This window comes from Prunus persica, chromosome G4 (assembly GCF_000346465.2).
Source record: "Prunus persica cultivar Lovell chromosome G4, Prunus_persica_NCBIv2, whole genome shotgun sequence".
NCBI lineage: Eukaryota > Viridiplantae > Streptophyta > Magnoliopsida > Rosales > Rosaceae > Prunus > Prunus persica.
The window spans coordinates 3,591,894-3,606,371 of NC_034012.1; the positions used below are offsets into that span (position 1 = coordinate 3,591,894).

Below are 14,478 nucleotides of genomic sequence, written 5' to 3' on the forward strand. Positions count from 1 at the left end.
CCGCGCGGCTATACTATTTTTTATACAAAAAAGTTCCCCCAACCATTTGGAGCCACGTGTCAACACTGTCTTTTCAAAAAAAATTCAAAGCTGAGTATCGCGGCGCGGCTATACTATTTTTAATACAAAAAAGGTCCCCCAACCATTTGGAGCCACGTGCCAACACATGTTTTTAAAAAAAAAAAATTTCAAAATAGAGTATAGGCGGGCGGCTATACTATTTTAATACAAAAAGTTCCCCCAACCATTTGGAGCCACGTGTCAACACTTGTCTTTTAAAAAAAATTTGAAAACTGAGTATAGCCGCACGGCTACACTATTTTTAATACAAAAAAGGTCCCCCAACCATTTGGAGCCACGTGTCAACACATTTTTTAATTTCAAAACTGAGTATAGCCATGCGGCTATACTATTTTTAATTATAAAAAAGACTCTAGCCTTTTGGCGCCACGTGTCAGCACTTGTCTTTTTTAAAAAATTAAAAACGTGGAGTATAGCCGCTTGGCGGTACTCCTTTTTTTTTTTTTTTAAAGAACCAAAGTAGATATTAATCTTCCTCTATTTGATGTTTTAATATAATTTTTATACGATATGTTATTCTTATTCCATAATATGTGAGAATTATTTATATAATACGTGAATTTGTGTGTTACTGAAAATTTTGTAAAAAGTACTGAAAATTTTAATTTAAATAATTAACTAATTGGTTTTAATTTGAATCACAGAGGAACTCTATTTAACCATTAACCCAACTAACTAGGCATTTAACCTTAAGCCATACCCACTCAATTGGGCCACTTGCATAGCTAATACATACTATTCTATTTCCAAAAGTAAGTATTATAAAGACTTCCAAGGAACTCTATTGTTCCAATGTGGGAACTCAGACACGTTTGCAATGCCTTGCAAAACCAACAAAACTAAATTATGCTTCACTTTTCAAACAACACTTTCCTCAACTTATTCTACAAGATGAGATTTCACGTCCATATGGTGCTGACTGCAACATAAGGTGAGATGTTCAATATGAGTTGCTGGGCAGGCTATCATATGATTAGGAGCACAATATTTACACAAAATAGAAGTTTACTCTGCGGCATTAATGTTGCAGGCTCATAACAATCATAGTCTGCATATTCTCACTATGAACCTTAAAATTTTTCTTAAGGCTCAACATTTATACAAGCATTACTTACACACACCAATGTTCTCCACAGCCCCAACAGTCTTAAACAACCGCCTCTTGTTGATCTCCTCCACCAGTGACCGGTGCAACAATTGGCTTCGCACGTCGATAAGCGATTGAATCCTGGGTAGTTTCCTTTGATGATGACAAAGAGGATGATTTAATTCATGAGGTCTCTGATGATGCAGCTGCGAATTACAGTGTTTGTAGCAATTTGCAGCCCTGCTTTCTGAAGGACAAAATCTAGATTTGTGGCTCTTTCCAAAGCAAGAGATTAAGTCATGGTGGTCATCTTCAGTGCCAGAGAAGTAGTTTATGTTGGAGTAGTTGCAGGAGCTGAAGGAGCTCTGAGAACTTGCATCATCATTGATAAACAGATCACCTGCATTGACAAAATATCAGACCAAATGCAGTCAAAGACAAGCAAAGACTAGTTCAAGGAAGTCCTTTTAATGAACATACCTTGAAGCCAATCTTGGTCATTAGAAATGTTCTCCCCACAATGGAATTGGGTCTTACAGTGAGAGCTGAAAGCATGGAGAGAGTTTTGGGAGGAAGAATAGGAGGGGAAATAGTAGAAAGGATGGTGACCATGATCATGATCATCATCTTCATCTTCGTATTTAAAGCTGTGCTGATGAGGATGATAATCCTGGGGTGTGCCCCATTTCTTATGACCTGGAATTAAAGAAGATATCTCTTTTTCTATCATCTCTGCGATCTCCGAAGGTTCCCAGTCACTGATTTCTAACTCTTTCACCATCTCCGTTGCTACAGCAATTGCAGTGTCGTTCACAATGTCAAAGGGAAAGTATATGTTCCTAGCATTTTGCCCTGTTAAGAAACCACCATCATCAACAATGTGCAAATAACAATTTAGACCATAAAGTATGGATTATGAATTTGTAAGGATCTCCTCAATCTGCATGATCAATTAGTCATATGTGCAAAAGGGTTGAGAGAGGGAGTACCATCCTGGTCCGAAATCCGAACTTGGAGAAAAATTGTATCATCCTCTGGATTCATTTTCCCAGTAATGATCATGTTTGTGCTTCTTTTCAAATCAACCCCCAAGTCCAAAGGTAGCTCCTCTTCCTCTTCCTCTTCCTCTTCCTCTTCCTCTTCCTCCTCCTCCTCCTCCTCCTCCTCCACCACTGCTGAATCATCATTAGGCATCAAGTTTTGAAATGGGATTCTTGGGGTGGACAGCAGCTCTCTATCATCGGAGGCTAGAAAAGGGTCAAGCAAGAGCTCATGTGCTGGCAACATCTTTGAGGCATTTTCCAAACACTTCCCTACAAATCGTTGCGCCTCCAAATCTTCAATCTTGTAGAACGCGTTTGGTAGCTTCCCCTGCAAACAAAAGAAGTCACATTAATTAGACATGGTAAATTACCAAAAATGAAGTGTCACATATTGAAGTGACCACCAAACTTGCTGAAGTCACTTTCTTGTAAATTTGGGCAGGATTTGAGCACTCGCTATATGGATATTCTGAAGTGAGCATTTCCAGCACACACATGCCAAAGGCGTATATGTCTACTAGCTCATTATATTCCTCCTCGTATAATTCGGGTGCCATAAATTCCGGTGTACCTGATGAAAAAAAGAAGCATATTAAAATTGAAAATTAGGAAGATCAGATTCACTTAACTTTCAGAGACAGAAAGAGAGAGAGAGAGTTGGAGATCATTGCCTATGACACAGTGAGCATGATGGGAACCACGAAGAACAGCTGCCAAACCCAAATCACCAATCTTGACTTGCCCAAGATGGCCATTAACAAAGATGTTGTCACACTTAAGGTCTCTGTGAATCACAGGTGGATCAAGTTTGTGCAGCTAGGCAAGTACATGCAAGATCTGCCGAGCCCAATTTTTCACTGCTCCAATATTCACTCGCTGGTACTTCTGTCTGTATCTGTTTCAAGTTCCACATCATTCCTCATTAATCAAACAGTTTCAGTTAGTTTAGTTTCTTTTTTCAAGTACGAGGATTTGAATTTAGGACATTTGAGTTTACAACTCATAATATGTTCTAGCATTCAACTACCTTTAACATGTACATTCGTTTTAAAAATAAATAGTATAGCCGCCTGACTTTATTTTGAATATATTTAAGGCGTAGAGCCGTGCCGCGATGTTGGGTTTTTTTTTTTAATTAATAGTGTAGCCGCACGGCTATACCCGTAACCTTACAAAAAAAAAAGTACTGCCTGCTGTTATATTTTTAAAATATTCGTACATATTTAAACCCCTCGATCAATGCTTTATGCTTAATTTACGACTTGAAAATCTGGCATCAGGTCCAAAGAGGGTGAAAATGAAGTGAAGAATGGGAAAACTAGTCACGATTAGACCGTCCATGTTTGTCTCACACTCACCCCAAAACCATATGACGCATGTCCCACCAAATCAAGTTTTCCCGCCAAGCGATGTCGCTCCCCAATGGCCGCCACTCTATCCTCTGCTCCGCTGCGCTTCCATTATCTCAGATTATGTATCGGGACTGTACCTTCGTGCAACTTCTCGAAGGCGAACTCGTAAATTAAGTTCAACAGCTGTGAATCGTATAGCCGGGAGGCTATACTGGGGTATTTTTATGTTTTTTAAATTGATCGTGTAGCATACGGATATACTGTATATTCAACGCGTATAGCCGACCGGCTATACGGGTGTGTTTTTATTTTTTCAAATTAATAGTATAGCCGGCTATACTCGTAATTTAAAAGCCGGCTAGGAGTCCTGAAGTACAGCCGCCCGGCTATACCTTTAAATATAATATATTTAAAGAGTACGGCCGTACGGCGATACTGGGTTTTTTTTATAAAATTAATAGTATGGCCGCGCGGCTATACTCAGCTAGCTCCCTTTTCTGTGCTAAATTAGTATAGCCGCGCGGCTATACTTTGTAAATATAAGTGTATAGCCGCTCGGCTATACTGGGGGCCTTTTTTAAATAAATAGTATAACCGAGCGGCTATACTCTTTTATTACAGCATTTTCCAATTCAATTTATTCCAATAAAACTTCCATTTTCCATACCCAGTTATTTAAAAAACAAACATACAATATTCAGAAGTTTCTGAGTCCTCTTTAAATAATTCCGTTTTAGCGGGAGTTTAACTCCCTGAAACTATTTACATAATGGTTCCTGCATAAGGATCTTCTGGGTCAAGGCGTGGCATTTCCCCGAGAAAATTCATGTATTATACACATAATTTTTATATATTATTGAACAAAAATACATACAAAATTCACATATTATACACAAAATTTTCATGTACTACTGAATAAAAGTAGGCCACAAAATTTCAAAATTGCTAGGGCAACCTTTGTTTTCTTCAATAAATAGTAAAGGTTGAATTTCCGATCTTCAATGAGCACAAAATGATATTAGAACAAAAATGTAACAGCTTGTTCATTTGCTAACTGTTGACAATCAAGAGAAAAAATCCGATCTCAGTATTGAAATGTTGGTTACAACTCATTATAAACCTAAAAAATAACGCTCACTTCAAAAACATAGCTCAGAGCCGAGCTCATTCATCCTCCTGGCTGCGTAGCCTGGCCAGCTTGTTGGTAACAACAACATCAAGCTGGGCTGCTCTCTCAACAATTTCTTTCCTCTTCCTCGTCGACACATTGTGTGCAATCTCCGCGCAGTAGGTCCTGATTAAGATAAGATGGCAAAAAGAATACAAAATTAGACATGAGATGTGAAACACTAACTCAGACCATAAGGGAAAAAAAAGAACCGGGCTCAGTTTACCTGTTGTGCATCATCAACAGCTCAAGTTCCTTCGCGTTGTGCACAACAAACTTCTTGAAATGATTCGGAAGATAATGGCGAGTCTTCTTGTCAGAGCCATAACCAATGTTGGGCATCAAAGTGCATCCCTTGAACTTTCTTCTTACACGAGAATCAATACCCTTTGGTCTCCTCCAATTGGTCTGTCAAAGAAACACAAGATGAAACAAAATTACTCAAAGCAATTACAACCAAGGAAATGAAAAGGACCGACTAATAAACTTCGTAGGACAAAGTGGATGTTTGCAGGGTTATAGTAACAGAAAGCTGATGAGTAACGAAGCTAACTGTGTCGCAAGACCTGTAAAGCTTTTATGTATGCCCTGTTTAACGAAATGTCCAGCCACAAATATAAATCTGGACATCAGATACCATGGGCAATGACACCAAAAAAAAAAAACAACGCTCATGCATATTCACACATACAACAGACAAAAAGGAAGGGCAATCACAACTGTACAAACTGCAATCTCAGTCGAAAGATGGTGATTTTAACTTAATAATCACAAGATGTCATAAACGTTAAATATTTTACATCATAGATTGCAGGATTACTCTTAAAACAAGAAACAAAAGTAGAGACAATAATCATAAGAAAACAAAAGGAACTATTAAAGTAGTAATAGAAAATGGGGTGTGCAACATAGATCAGATGGTAGTGCATGTAAATATTCATCATTCAAAAGCAGAATAGATGGGTACAAATCATCACTTCTTGTTGCATATCCCCAAACAATAAAAACCTTTTGTTTTAACATGGAGAACAATAAACGTTCAGGATAGAGAGAAAACAAGACTGGGATCAAAACTTTCAGAGTGGCAAAATCAAAACTTTCATTGCTACACCAGATCAGATAGTCGATCACTAATTCACCCTATTGCATCTTAAGATGCAAGTAAGACAGGGCATAGAAGTTATCCTCATATCCATCAAAACCAAGTTTTAAAAAAAGTGAAATTGCCAAATAAAAATTGCTTTTACACTAAAAAAAAACACAACAAACAAATTCACGACAGATATATTGCAATGGAATCAGATATGAATACGTCCATCACCATCTTGCATCTGTTGATGCAAGTAAGACTGGGGCGACAACAGTATCATCATTTTCACCACATAACTCAACACGAACAGAAAACAAAATGAAAGCAAAAAAAAAAAGGCAGGAAAATGAACACGAAGTTTGTAGAACTGGAAGCTGATAAATGTGAAGGTTTTATACCTTGACGGAGACCTTGCGGTCGCTTTGGGGCCTTTTGAACTGCTTGACCCTCTTCTTCACGATAGCCTTATTCAGCAGCGGCACCGCCATTTTCACTTACCTCCTGCAATAATTTTTAACCAAGAAAGAAGATTGAACTGCATTAGCTAAAACCAATCGAAATAATTAAAACGAATAGAACAGATCTGAAACCCTAGGCTAGAGAGGCGGAGAGAAAGAGAGATATGCTCACAGTGAAGTTTAGGGTTTTTGCTGAGCCGCCGAGCTCCAGTTTCTACTGGCGCCTCTGCATTTATAGCAAAAGTGCGAGATTTCGGGTACTAGGGTTTTGTCATTTGGGGTAGTCTAGAATGGGGTCTGTTTGGTTACTAGCTTAACAAAACCCCGGTTAAAAGAGCTGGGCTTCCCACCAAAAGAAAGAATAGCTGGGCTTGAAGGGGCCCACTGATTAATTTCCATTTTGGACTTGCAAACTACACATAGCCAACTGTCGTGGAGGAGTAATCAATTTCTCTCCGGGCACCCTTATTTCCCCTTCTTCGGACACCCAATTGGATCATATATTTCCAAGAATGCCCTTCATTTTACTCACTGAAACTAGTTTTTTCTTTGGACACCCCTTTTTCCATTATTCACTTTCTACTCGGCATGGAAATCTAAAATAAGAGTAGATAGTGTGATCTAATCGTCATGTATGATTATTATCAGGAGAAAAATGTAAGATTTTTGCACCATTTATTTCCGTTTATAGTTTAAAGATTTTTTAGATTTACGCGCAACTTATAAGTATACCATTGTTGTTGTTGTTACTTGTTCTTTTTTTCCTTTTTTGAAGACTTTTTCTATTGAGAAGGACGATAATAATACTAAACTCACACACATTACACGGATGCTAGAACTCGAATTCAAAACCTTTCCTGGAGTACCTTCATTACTTCTTCTTTGTTTGCTAGCAATGTCAACGTTATGATGAAGAGATTACTATTTTTTCAATAGAGTCATCTAATACAACGTATTTTTATCCATATATATTGCAAAGACATGTACTTTTTCGTTTCCCTCTTTTGGGTTAGATAAAAATGAAAAACGTAGATTCAGCTGGTTGCAGGTTTACTCTGTAACCTCCATTATACAAAGCTTATCAAAAGATGAGGCCTTTAAAGAGCTGTAAATCGTACAACCCAACTCATAGGAGTTGGGAGAGATGGGAGTAACATCCACCCACTCTTTGTCCACCAGCTCAACATGTAAATTTTGCTTCGGAGTAGCGTAGAACTGGAGTTTATTGATCTGTTTAGTCAGCTTCTTCATAAAGCTTGTTGAGAATATAATGTCAAAACCTTCATCAAAGTCCTTTCTGCCTTTAAAGATTTGGATCCCAACATCAGATTTCCACGAATTAACAAACCCAAGTAGTAGTGGGTTCGCACCGGCGTATCCTGGATTTGTGCTGCATACCTGAAAGAAAAAGCAGAGGCAATCAATCGAGTGAGAGAAGAAGATATGCTTCAGTGATGATCGACAATGCAAGCCGTAACAGCATTCATATGTATTAACTTGAGAGCCCGCTCAAATATAATCTATATAACGAGTTTTTCTAACCTCAATATACTCCACACCCATTTCACCAAGACTCTCTGGAATATTGTTTGATGAAAGCAAACTGAAAATTCCTCCGGATCCAACAGGTGATTGAAGTATTTCCCAAGGTGATTTCATCAAAATCTTATGCTTCTTCTCTGCTTCAACCGCTTTGCTGACAACTGGAAGTTTCTCTTCCTCTAAGAACCAAACCTGTGGAGAGAATCAAATAGAACGTAAGAACCAAACCCGAATTTTGATCAGAACGTCATACCCTGTACTATCAGTATAAAACAAGATTTAATAGAATTTTTAATAGCTGAACATTCAAAGGAAAAGTTTATGTTGAATTCATTTGAGCATTGATGCCCGTGCAGTGGGCATTACTGTTTCCATGGAGTACTGAATTGTAACCATTATTACAATGTTTTGACAATTAATGTGATTAATAATACTACCATGCTGTGCCAATCAAAACTATAAAGATTCTTCATGTGATGCTGTAACTACAAACCTTTTCGGGGACGAAGCCAAAGTAATCGTTTTCTGAGAAATGCATCCTTAAAGGTTGAATTTCCTGGGCCGAGCAAACCAGAACCAAAGGCACTGACGCCCGATCTTCCATCTGCAACAAGGAATGTTCAATAGATTTTTCTGTGAAATCATTATCCAAACAAGGGTATCCCCTGCCACCCCGCAAAGAAAAGGGAAGAAATAATGTTGACCATTTTTATGCCAGTTTTTCTTACAAGTACAAACATGAATCTAGTGGAGAACTATAAAGTACTCAGTGAAGTTTCTAGAATGAAATGAGATCATGAATACACTCAAGGAAACTGACAACTCAAATATGCACACATTCCAGCATGTATCTTCACAAGAAAAAGAAAATCTCTACATATATGGCATTTGTTTGACACTGTTTTCCCCACTCAAATTTACTTGAGAAAAAAAGTCTATATTAAGAATATAGTTTAAATTGAAGTGGAGAACTGAAACAACAAAATCTTGATATGCACATAACACTAAATCTCCAGCCAGAACCTGAAGTCATCAAAAATTTATTCCAAGCTTTACAATGGAAGGGAGCAAATGAAAAAGTATAGATTATCTTTAAAGACGATGGGAAAAAAGCACCTCAAATGAAAAATCTAGAATAAGTATCACCTTTATAAATCTCTGGTCATCACAAAGTAATGTCTGAAGAAAGGGAGATACTGATTTCTCAGTGCTATCGGAATTTTCATGATCAGGGTTACAGGCCAGTTGTGGTTCTTGCAGATTCCCACTGTCATTTACAACCAAAGCAATGGCAGCTTTCCCTTTAGATATGAGATCTACTCCTTTCTCTTGCAAATGAAAATGTGTACCCAGCTTATATTTACTTGCAGAAGAAACGAGACATTCCTCTGATATTTCCAGAGTGCTAGTTTTTTCTTTGGCTTTAAGGGCACTGACCATCTCAGTTACATTCCATCTGAATTAAGATGCCAAACAAAGGTTAAATCATCAATGCAAATCCATCTGGCAGTAGAGCAGACATCTCTCATGCTTCTCCTTCATGAATCAGATGAACAAGAAACTAAAGTGTAAACAAATCAAATTAAATTCACCTTTTAGAGAGTATCTCAACATTTTCCAGAGCCTGTTGAAGCAATTTTGAATTTACACCAACAATCTGATCAGCAAGTAAGCTCCGCTGTGCTTTCTCTCCAAATCTTAACCCATCAAATACATGTTTTTGCTCCATTTCACACAGTTTCTTCTTTGCTGCTATGAGGCGCTTTTGCATCTTTTTTCTCTCTTTCCATTCCTGAAAAGTATCAAAAGATGAATAACTAAAGGAAAAAAATAGCATGGTAATTATAAGGGAACGATGGGATGTTAATTTACCTCTACAATGAACTACAGTAACCTGCACTAGAAAGCTTTGCTAAAGGTTATGTGCAATGCCTTAAGTGTTATATTATAACTTTAGCCTCAATAAGCTCTCAATGATCACTTGTCTACCAAATATGACGTGAATGTAACTCCCTTTCTGCCTTTTGTTCACCCACCTGATCTCCTCATAGCAATCCAGTGATAAGAAATGTAATCATTTACTTATGTACAAATTGTATATTCACATATATTCAATAAAATTTGTCCAACAAAAAAAAAACCTAATCTAACAAAAAAACACTTGCCGTCTCCACATCTTTAATTTGGATAGCTAGTGGGAAGAAAAGGCTGAAATAATCTAATTACAAATCTCATAGATGATATGGCTTAGGACCGATCTCCATAAGATCACAAAATTCACCTATAATTCAGCCCAAAGCAAGCCAGGAATTCCCTACTGTAAACAGCCTATGAGAGGACATAATAATACTACATACAAGTACAATCTAATACTATAATGCATGAGATATTAGATTTTGCCAAGTAATAACAAATAACTAAGATTCTTTAGTGTAGAACAAGAGAGTGTGCCTCACAAGCTGGCGCCTTTCTTTCTTGGACCTCTCATCGAAGCGTAAATTTAGTTCAAGGAGTCCCTTTGGAGGTGTAATGAGCATTTCGTTTCTTTGCACATCAACATTTGGAACAATTTCTTTGACAAACGGTATCCACACAAGGTGACCAGATAATCTTGTTCCTGTTGGCCTTGGCTTTCCAGTTGAATCAAGGATATCTAGAGTTGTATCAAGCATGACCTGTAGAAGATCACTAGCTCCACTGTTGAAAACATTAACAACATTTCCCACAGGTTCACCAGTTTCCTGAAAGTGAGCAACATAACTTATGGCGTTAAAAATCTAGGTTGAGTTCCTACAAATGATGAGAAAAGATCAAGATAAACTTCTCCCAAAGTAAGAGAAAGTAAACCGACAAGGATAAATAAACGCTAGTGATAAAAGTCAGACAATGCATTTTCAAGCAAAAGTTGATAATGAACTTTAAATGTGTGTGCGCATTAAATAAAATATAGTTAATAAACAAATTATCTTATCAAAGGAAGAATTTCAGTATGAAATGATATTATGATACCAATATTTATCTAGTGGATCTCAGGGATACAAATGAAATTAGATGTAAGGATCCTGCACATATGGTCATGCACAAAGCCATATCTTTAAAAATACAAACATTATCAACACAAACCTTAAGAATAACTCTCATCCCGACAAGATCACGAGTATAGAGTTCACCTTCTTCCAACTGCGGCCTATCTTCTTCCCTCACAAGTAAAGTTGAACCAATAAGCTGCCTAGCCTGAACGAATTATCCATGGTTATTGACACACTAACACAAAAAAGCTTTCAATGTTCTCAATGACAAAGATATATGCCTACGCAAGTTTAATCATGAAACTCTATTAGCCGACATACTAATAGCAATATATATTTTGAACCCAAATTAGGCTCCCCAATATCTTTTCTGCATAAATGGAACAAGGAGAATGTAGGCCCAATTAGGTTATCACCACAAATTTTATGCATAAACAGAACTAACCAAAAAAAAAAAAAAAGTGAACTAACACATGAACAACAGAAAAATAAATAAAATAAAACAAAAAAGCTAGCTCTCAATAAGCTCACCTCATCCACTGTTTCAATTCCTCTCAATCTAAGTATCCAACTCTTCTGGCCAGGGTGTCCTCTTCCCTCCACCAGCTCAACTTCTTGAACTGTTTCTCTGCCGGAAATTTGTTGTCTCAGCCATCTTTTTCCAGGCTAATAAAAAGAACATCAATTTGCCATAAAACAAATGATAATATTCAACGACAAACACCCTCAAAGAATGACATTCCAAATCCATTTTAATTTTTACCTTGGAAAACCGCAATTCAGGAAAGTCAGTGCTGGATTTCACACGAATCTCCCCTTGAAGCCCGTGGACATTGGAAATATACCCAACTTTAGTGAATCCTGATTCCGTCTCAGCAGTCTCAACAATCTCTTCAGTGACTGAAGTGGCAAAACAGACAATCAAATAAATCTATTTTACAATTGACTAGAAAAAAGGATTTCAAAATTATCAAAGGGAATTCCACATGTGTATCCAGAAAGACCAAATCCACCAAATGACATTTTCATAAACATTGCATGGAATATTCTGTCACATACATAACAATTTTTACAATTATATAATTGCTGGAGGGAACAAAGAAAAGGAACAAAAACACGCAGACTCAAACATGGAAAGATTATGCAACTTGCATAAGCACGAAGCAAATTACACCAAAGAACAAATCTATGAACAAGAAGTAAGTTAAAACAATAGAACAACCCTACCGCATGAAACAAAGCCCCTCAGAAAATTTACCCATGGTCCATGAAAATTATGCATGTGTCTAAAACCAGTAAACTCTCACACTTGATCAAAGACTTAAACACAATTCTTACGAGGCTAAATTAAGTGCCTAAACAAGAAACTATAGAAGCTTGTTACATAATTAAAATCATGCAGATATCTTAAACCAGTAAACTCTCACACAACATCAAAGACTTAAACACAATCCTTAAGAGGCCAAATTAAGTGTCTAAACAAGCAACTTCACCAGCTTATCACGTGCACAAAATACATGTGTTTGTGAAAAAAAATCTAACACTATAATTACTGGTGGTTCAACTTAATTTATGAACTTAGACTCAAACTTACTAAACTCAGCTCATTTTTTTAGCTTCTCTGAGCCACTGAAAACAAAAATTAAGCAGACCCAGTGAACAAAAGAGTGAGATAAACAAAACCCATCATCAACATGGAGTTCAAAGTGAAACAAAAAGTCCACTTGATAATTAAAGTACAGGTAAGTTACCAGTGCTGTGCAGAGGAGGGAGGGCAAAGCGGTGATTGTGCAGACGAGTCAAGGGCAATCGGAGGGGTGAGGAAACTGATTCAGCACGTCGACTTTGAAGCGGAGCAACGAGTCTATGAGAGGTTGGGGGGAAACTGGGAATTGGGTTTGAAGAACAGAGAATGGAAGCTCTCTGCATTTTTGGGTTCTTGCCCACTGACAACGAGTAAAGCTCTGAGTTTTACACCAGGATAACGGACCATACAATTTTTATTTTTATTTTTATTAATTTATATGGATTCTACACATTAATAATCGGGCTAGATTTTTTTTGGGTGGATGGACGTGTGAGTTTGTAATAACCCATTGGGCTAATTTCTTGTGCTCCTCTTTTGGGCTTTTACCCATAGTTCTACCCAAAAAAAAATTATGTGATAATTTCTAGAGGAGAATAAATTCAAACTTAAGTGTAAGAGTGTCGACTCATAACTCTGGACAACTGGCCTAAACTAGGTATACAATTATCTCACAACAATAGTTGTGAGATCATTTTTGGTTACTGTCTTACTACTTCTATTTATCTCACAATTAACAGCATGTTTAGGAGTACTTTTTGACAACTAGAAACACTGCTGGCATCGTTTGGTATAAATTTCTAGATGTGCTTTTGGGTCATAGAGGCGTTTTTCCATGAAACACTTGGATTTCTTATGAAAATTTCAACATATTTATAATAAAAGCGCTTATAAGCAAAAACGCTTCCTAAATAAGTAGTCCCAAACCAATCCTAAAAGTGGTACGAGTGCCATTAATTTACAAGAATGTTGTTCCAATCTGATGTAAGAGGACTTACTGGCACACTGTCATGACTAACAAATAGTATTTCACATATGCATCTATCCATACTATTATTAAGACTAGCCCCACCCATGTACCAATTGGTTTTTTTGTATTAGAATTGTAAAAGATAAAAGGAGCATTTTTGCTCACCATTTTAACCAAAGATATGTATGCTCACCACCTTTCTCAACACTTAACACTTGTCCATAAGTATAACCATTGTTATATAAATCAAAGCAAAAAGTTAACCATGGTTATGCCAATATATACATGTCAAGTATTAAGAAGGGTAATAAGTATACACCCCGATCTAAAGTGGTGAGCACAAATATTTCCAAAGATAAAATAGGTCTAGATAAGTGTCGTAAAAATAGAACCCACGTTCTTTTTTAGTTTTTTTTTTTATTTTGAATTTTTTTAAATATAAGAAATGATTAATTTACTTTATTATCCTCGTTTAATAAATAGTCTCATTTGTTAAAATTTCATTAACCAATAACATTTTTTAGTATTTTGAATGTTTAGGCCTTTTGCCTTTATATATATATATATATATATATATATATATATATATATAAGGCTTTCTCAACCAAGACTTTCTCTGTCTTTATACCAAAAATCATAGTGCAGGTGGTGATATTTTGGCAATAAATTGTTTTCCCTAGTCTATAGATAGATACTTCGTATAGAAGCAAAAGGTACGTGTGAACTGGTTCTCCTGGTAATGAGAAGGTTATGCCATGGTGGTCGTACTACATGACAACAACCTATGTGCGCGGCAACCCACTTTTTTTCTCTCTCTCTCTCTTCTTTCCCCCCCTTTTTTTTTTTTTTTTGCAATTATGTTGAGAAGTTGAAAACACTTTGAGTTGAAAAAGACCCCCCCCCCCCCCTCTCCCACACAAAAGAGTTGCAAGTTGCATAAGATTGCTCAAGTAATTTTTGACATCAAACACTCCCTAATCCCTGCCCCCACTGAGAAGAGACAAGGAGATAGAGACAGCTTAAATTAAAAAAATAAAAAATTTCAAGTGATATTTGTTTTAGGATCTTTCTTA

At 36.8% G+C, this 14,478-nt stretch overlaps 2 protein-coding genes and 1 pseudogene across 2 annotated transcripts; all 3 read right to left on the bottom strand.

Moving 5' to 3' along the window:
- On the bottom strand, positions 1,069–4,373 carry LOC18781333 (annotated as a pseudogene).
- On the bottom strand, positions 4,506–6,568 carry LOC18779374 (60S ribosomal protein L32-1). The gene is made up of 4 exons (XM_007213916.2): positions 6,452–6,568; positions 6,220–6,322; positions 4,958–5,139; positions 4,506–4,857 (listed from the first exon to the last, which is right to left on the bottom strand). The coding sequence occupies exons 2-4, from the start codon at positions 6,307–6,309 to the stop codon at positions 4,728–4,730; spliced, it is 402 nt and encodes a 133-aa protein (XP_007213978.1). The 5' UTR covers positions 6,310–6,322; positions 6,452–6,568; the 3' UTR covers positions 4,506–4,727.
- On the bottom strand, positions 7,121–12,974 carry LOC18780710. The gene is made up of 10 exons (XM_007211958.2): positions 12,602–12,974; positions 11,614–11,750; positions 11,382–11,516; positions 10,945–11,055; positions 10,278–10,562; positions 9,414–9,613; positions 8,968–9,277; positions 8,315–8,425; positions 7,822–8,013; positions 7,121–7,677 (listed from the first exon to the last, which is right to left on the bottom strand). The coding sequence occupies exons 1-10, from the start codon at positions 12,777–12,779 to the stop codon at positions 7,330–7,332; spliced, it is 2,007 nt and encodes a 668-aa protein (XP_007212020.2). The 5' UTR covers positions 12,780–12,974; the 3' UTR covers positions 7,121–7,329.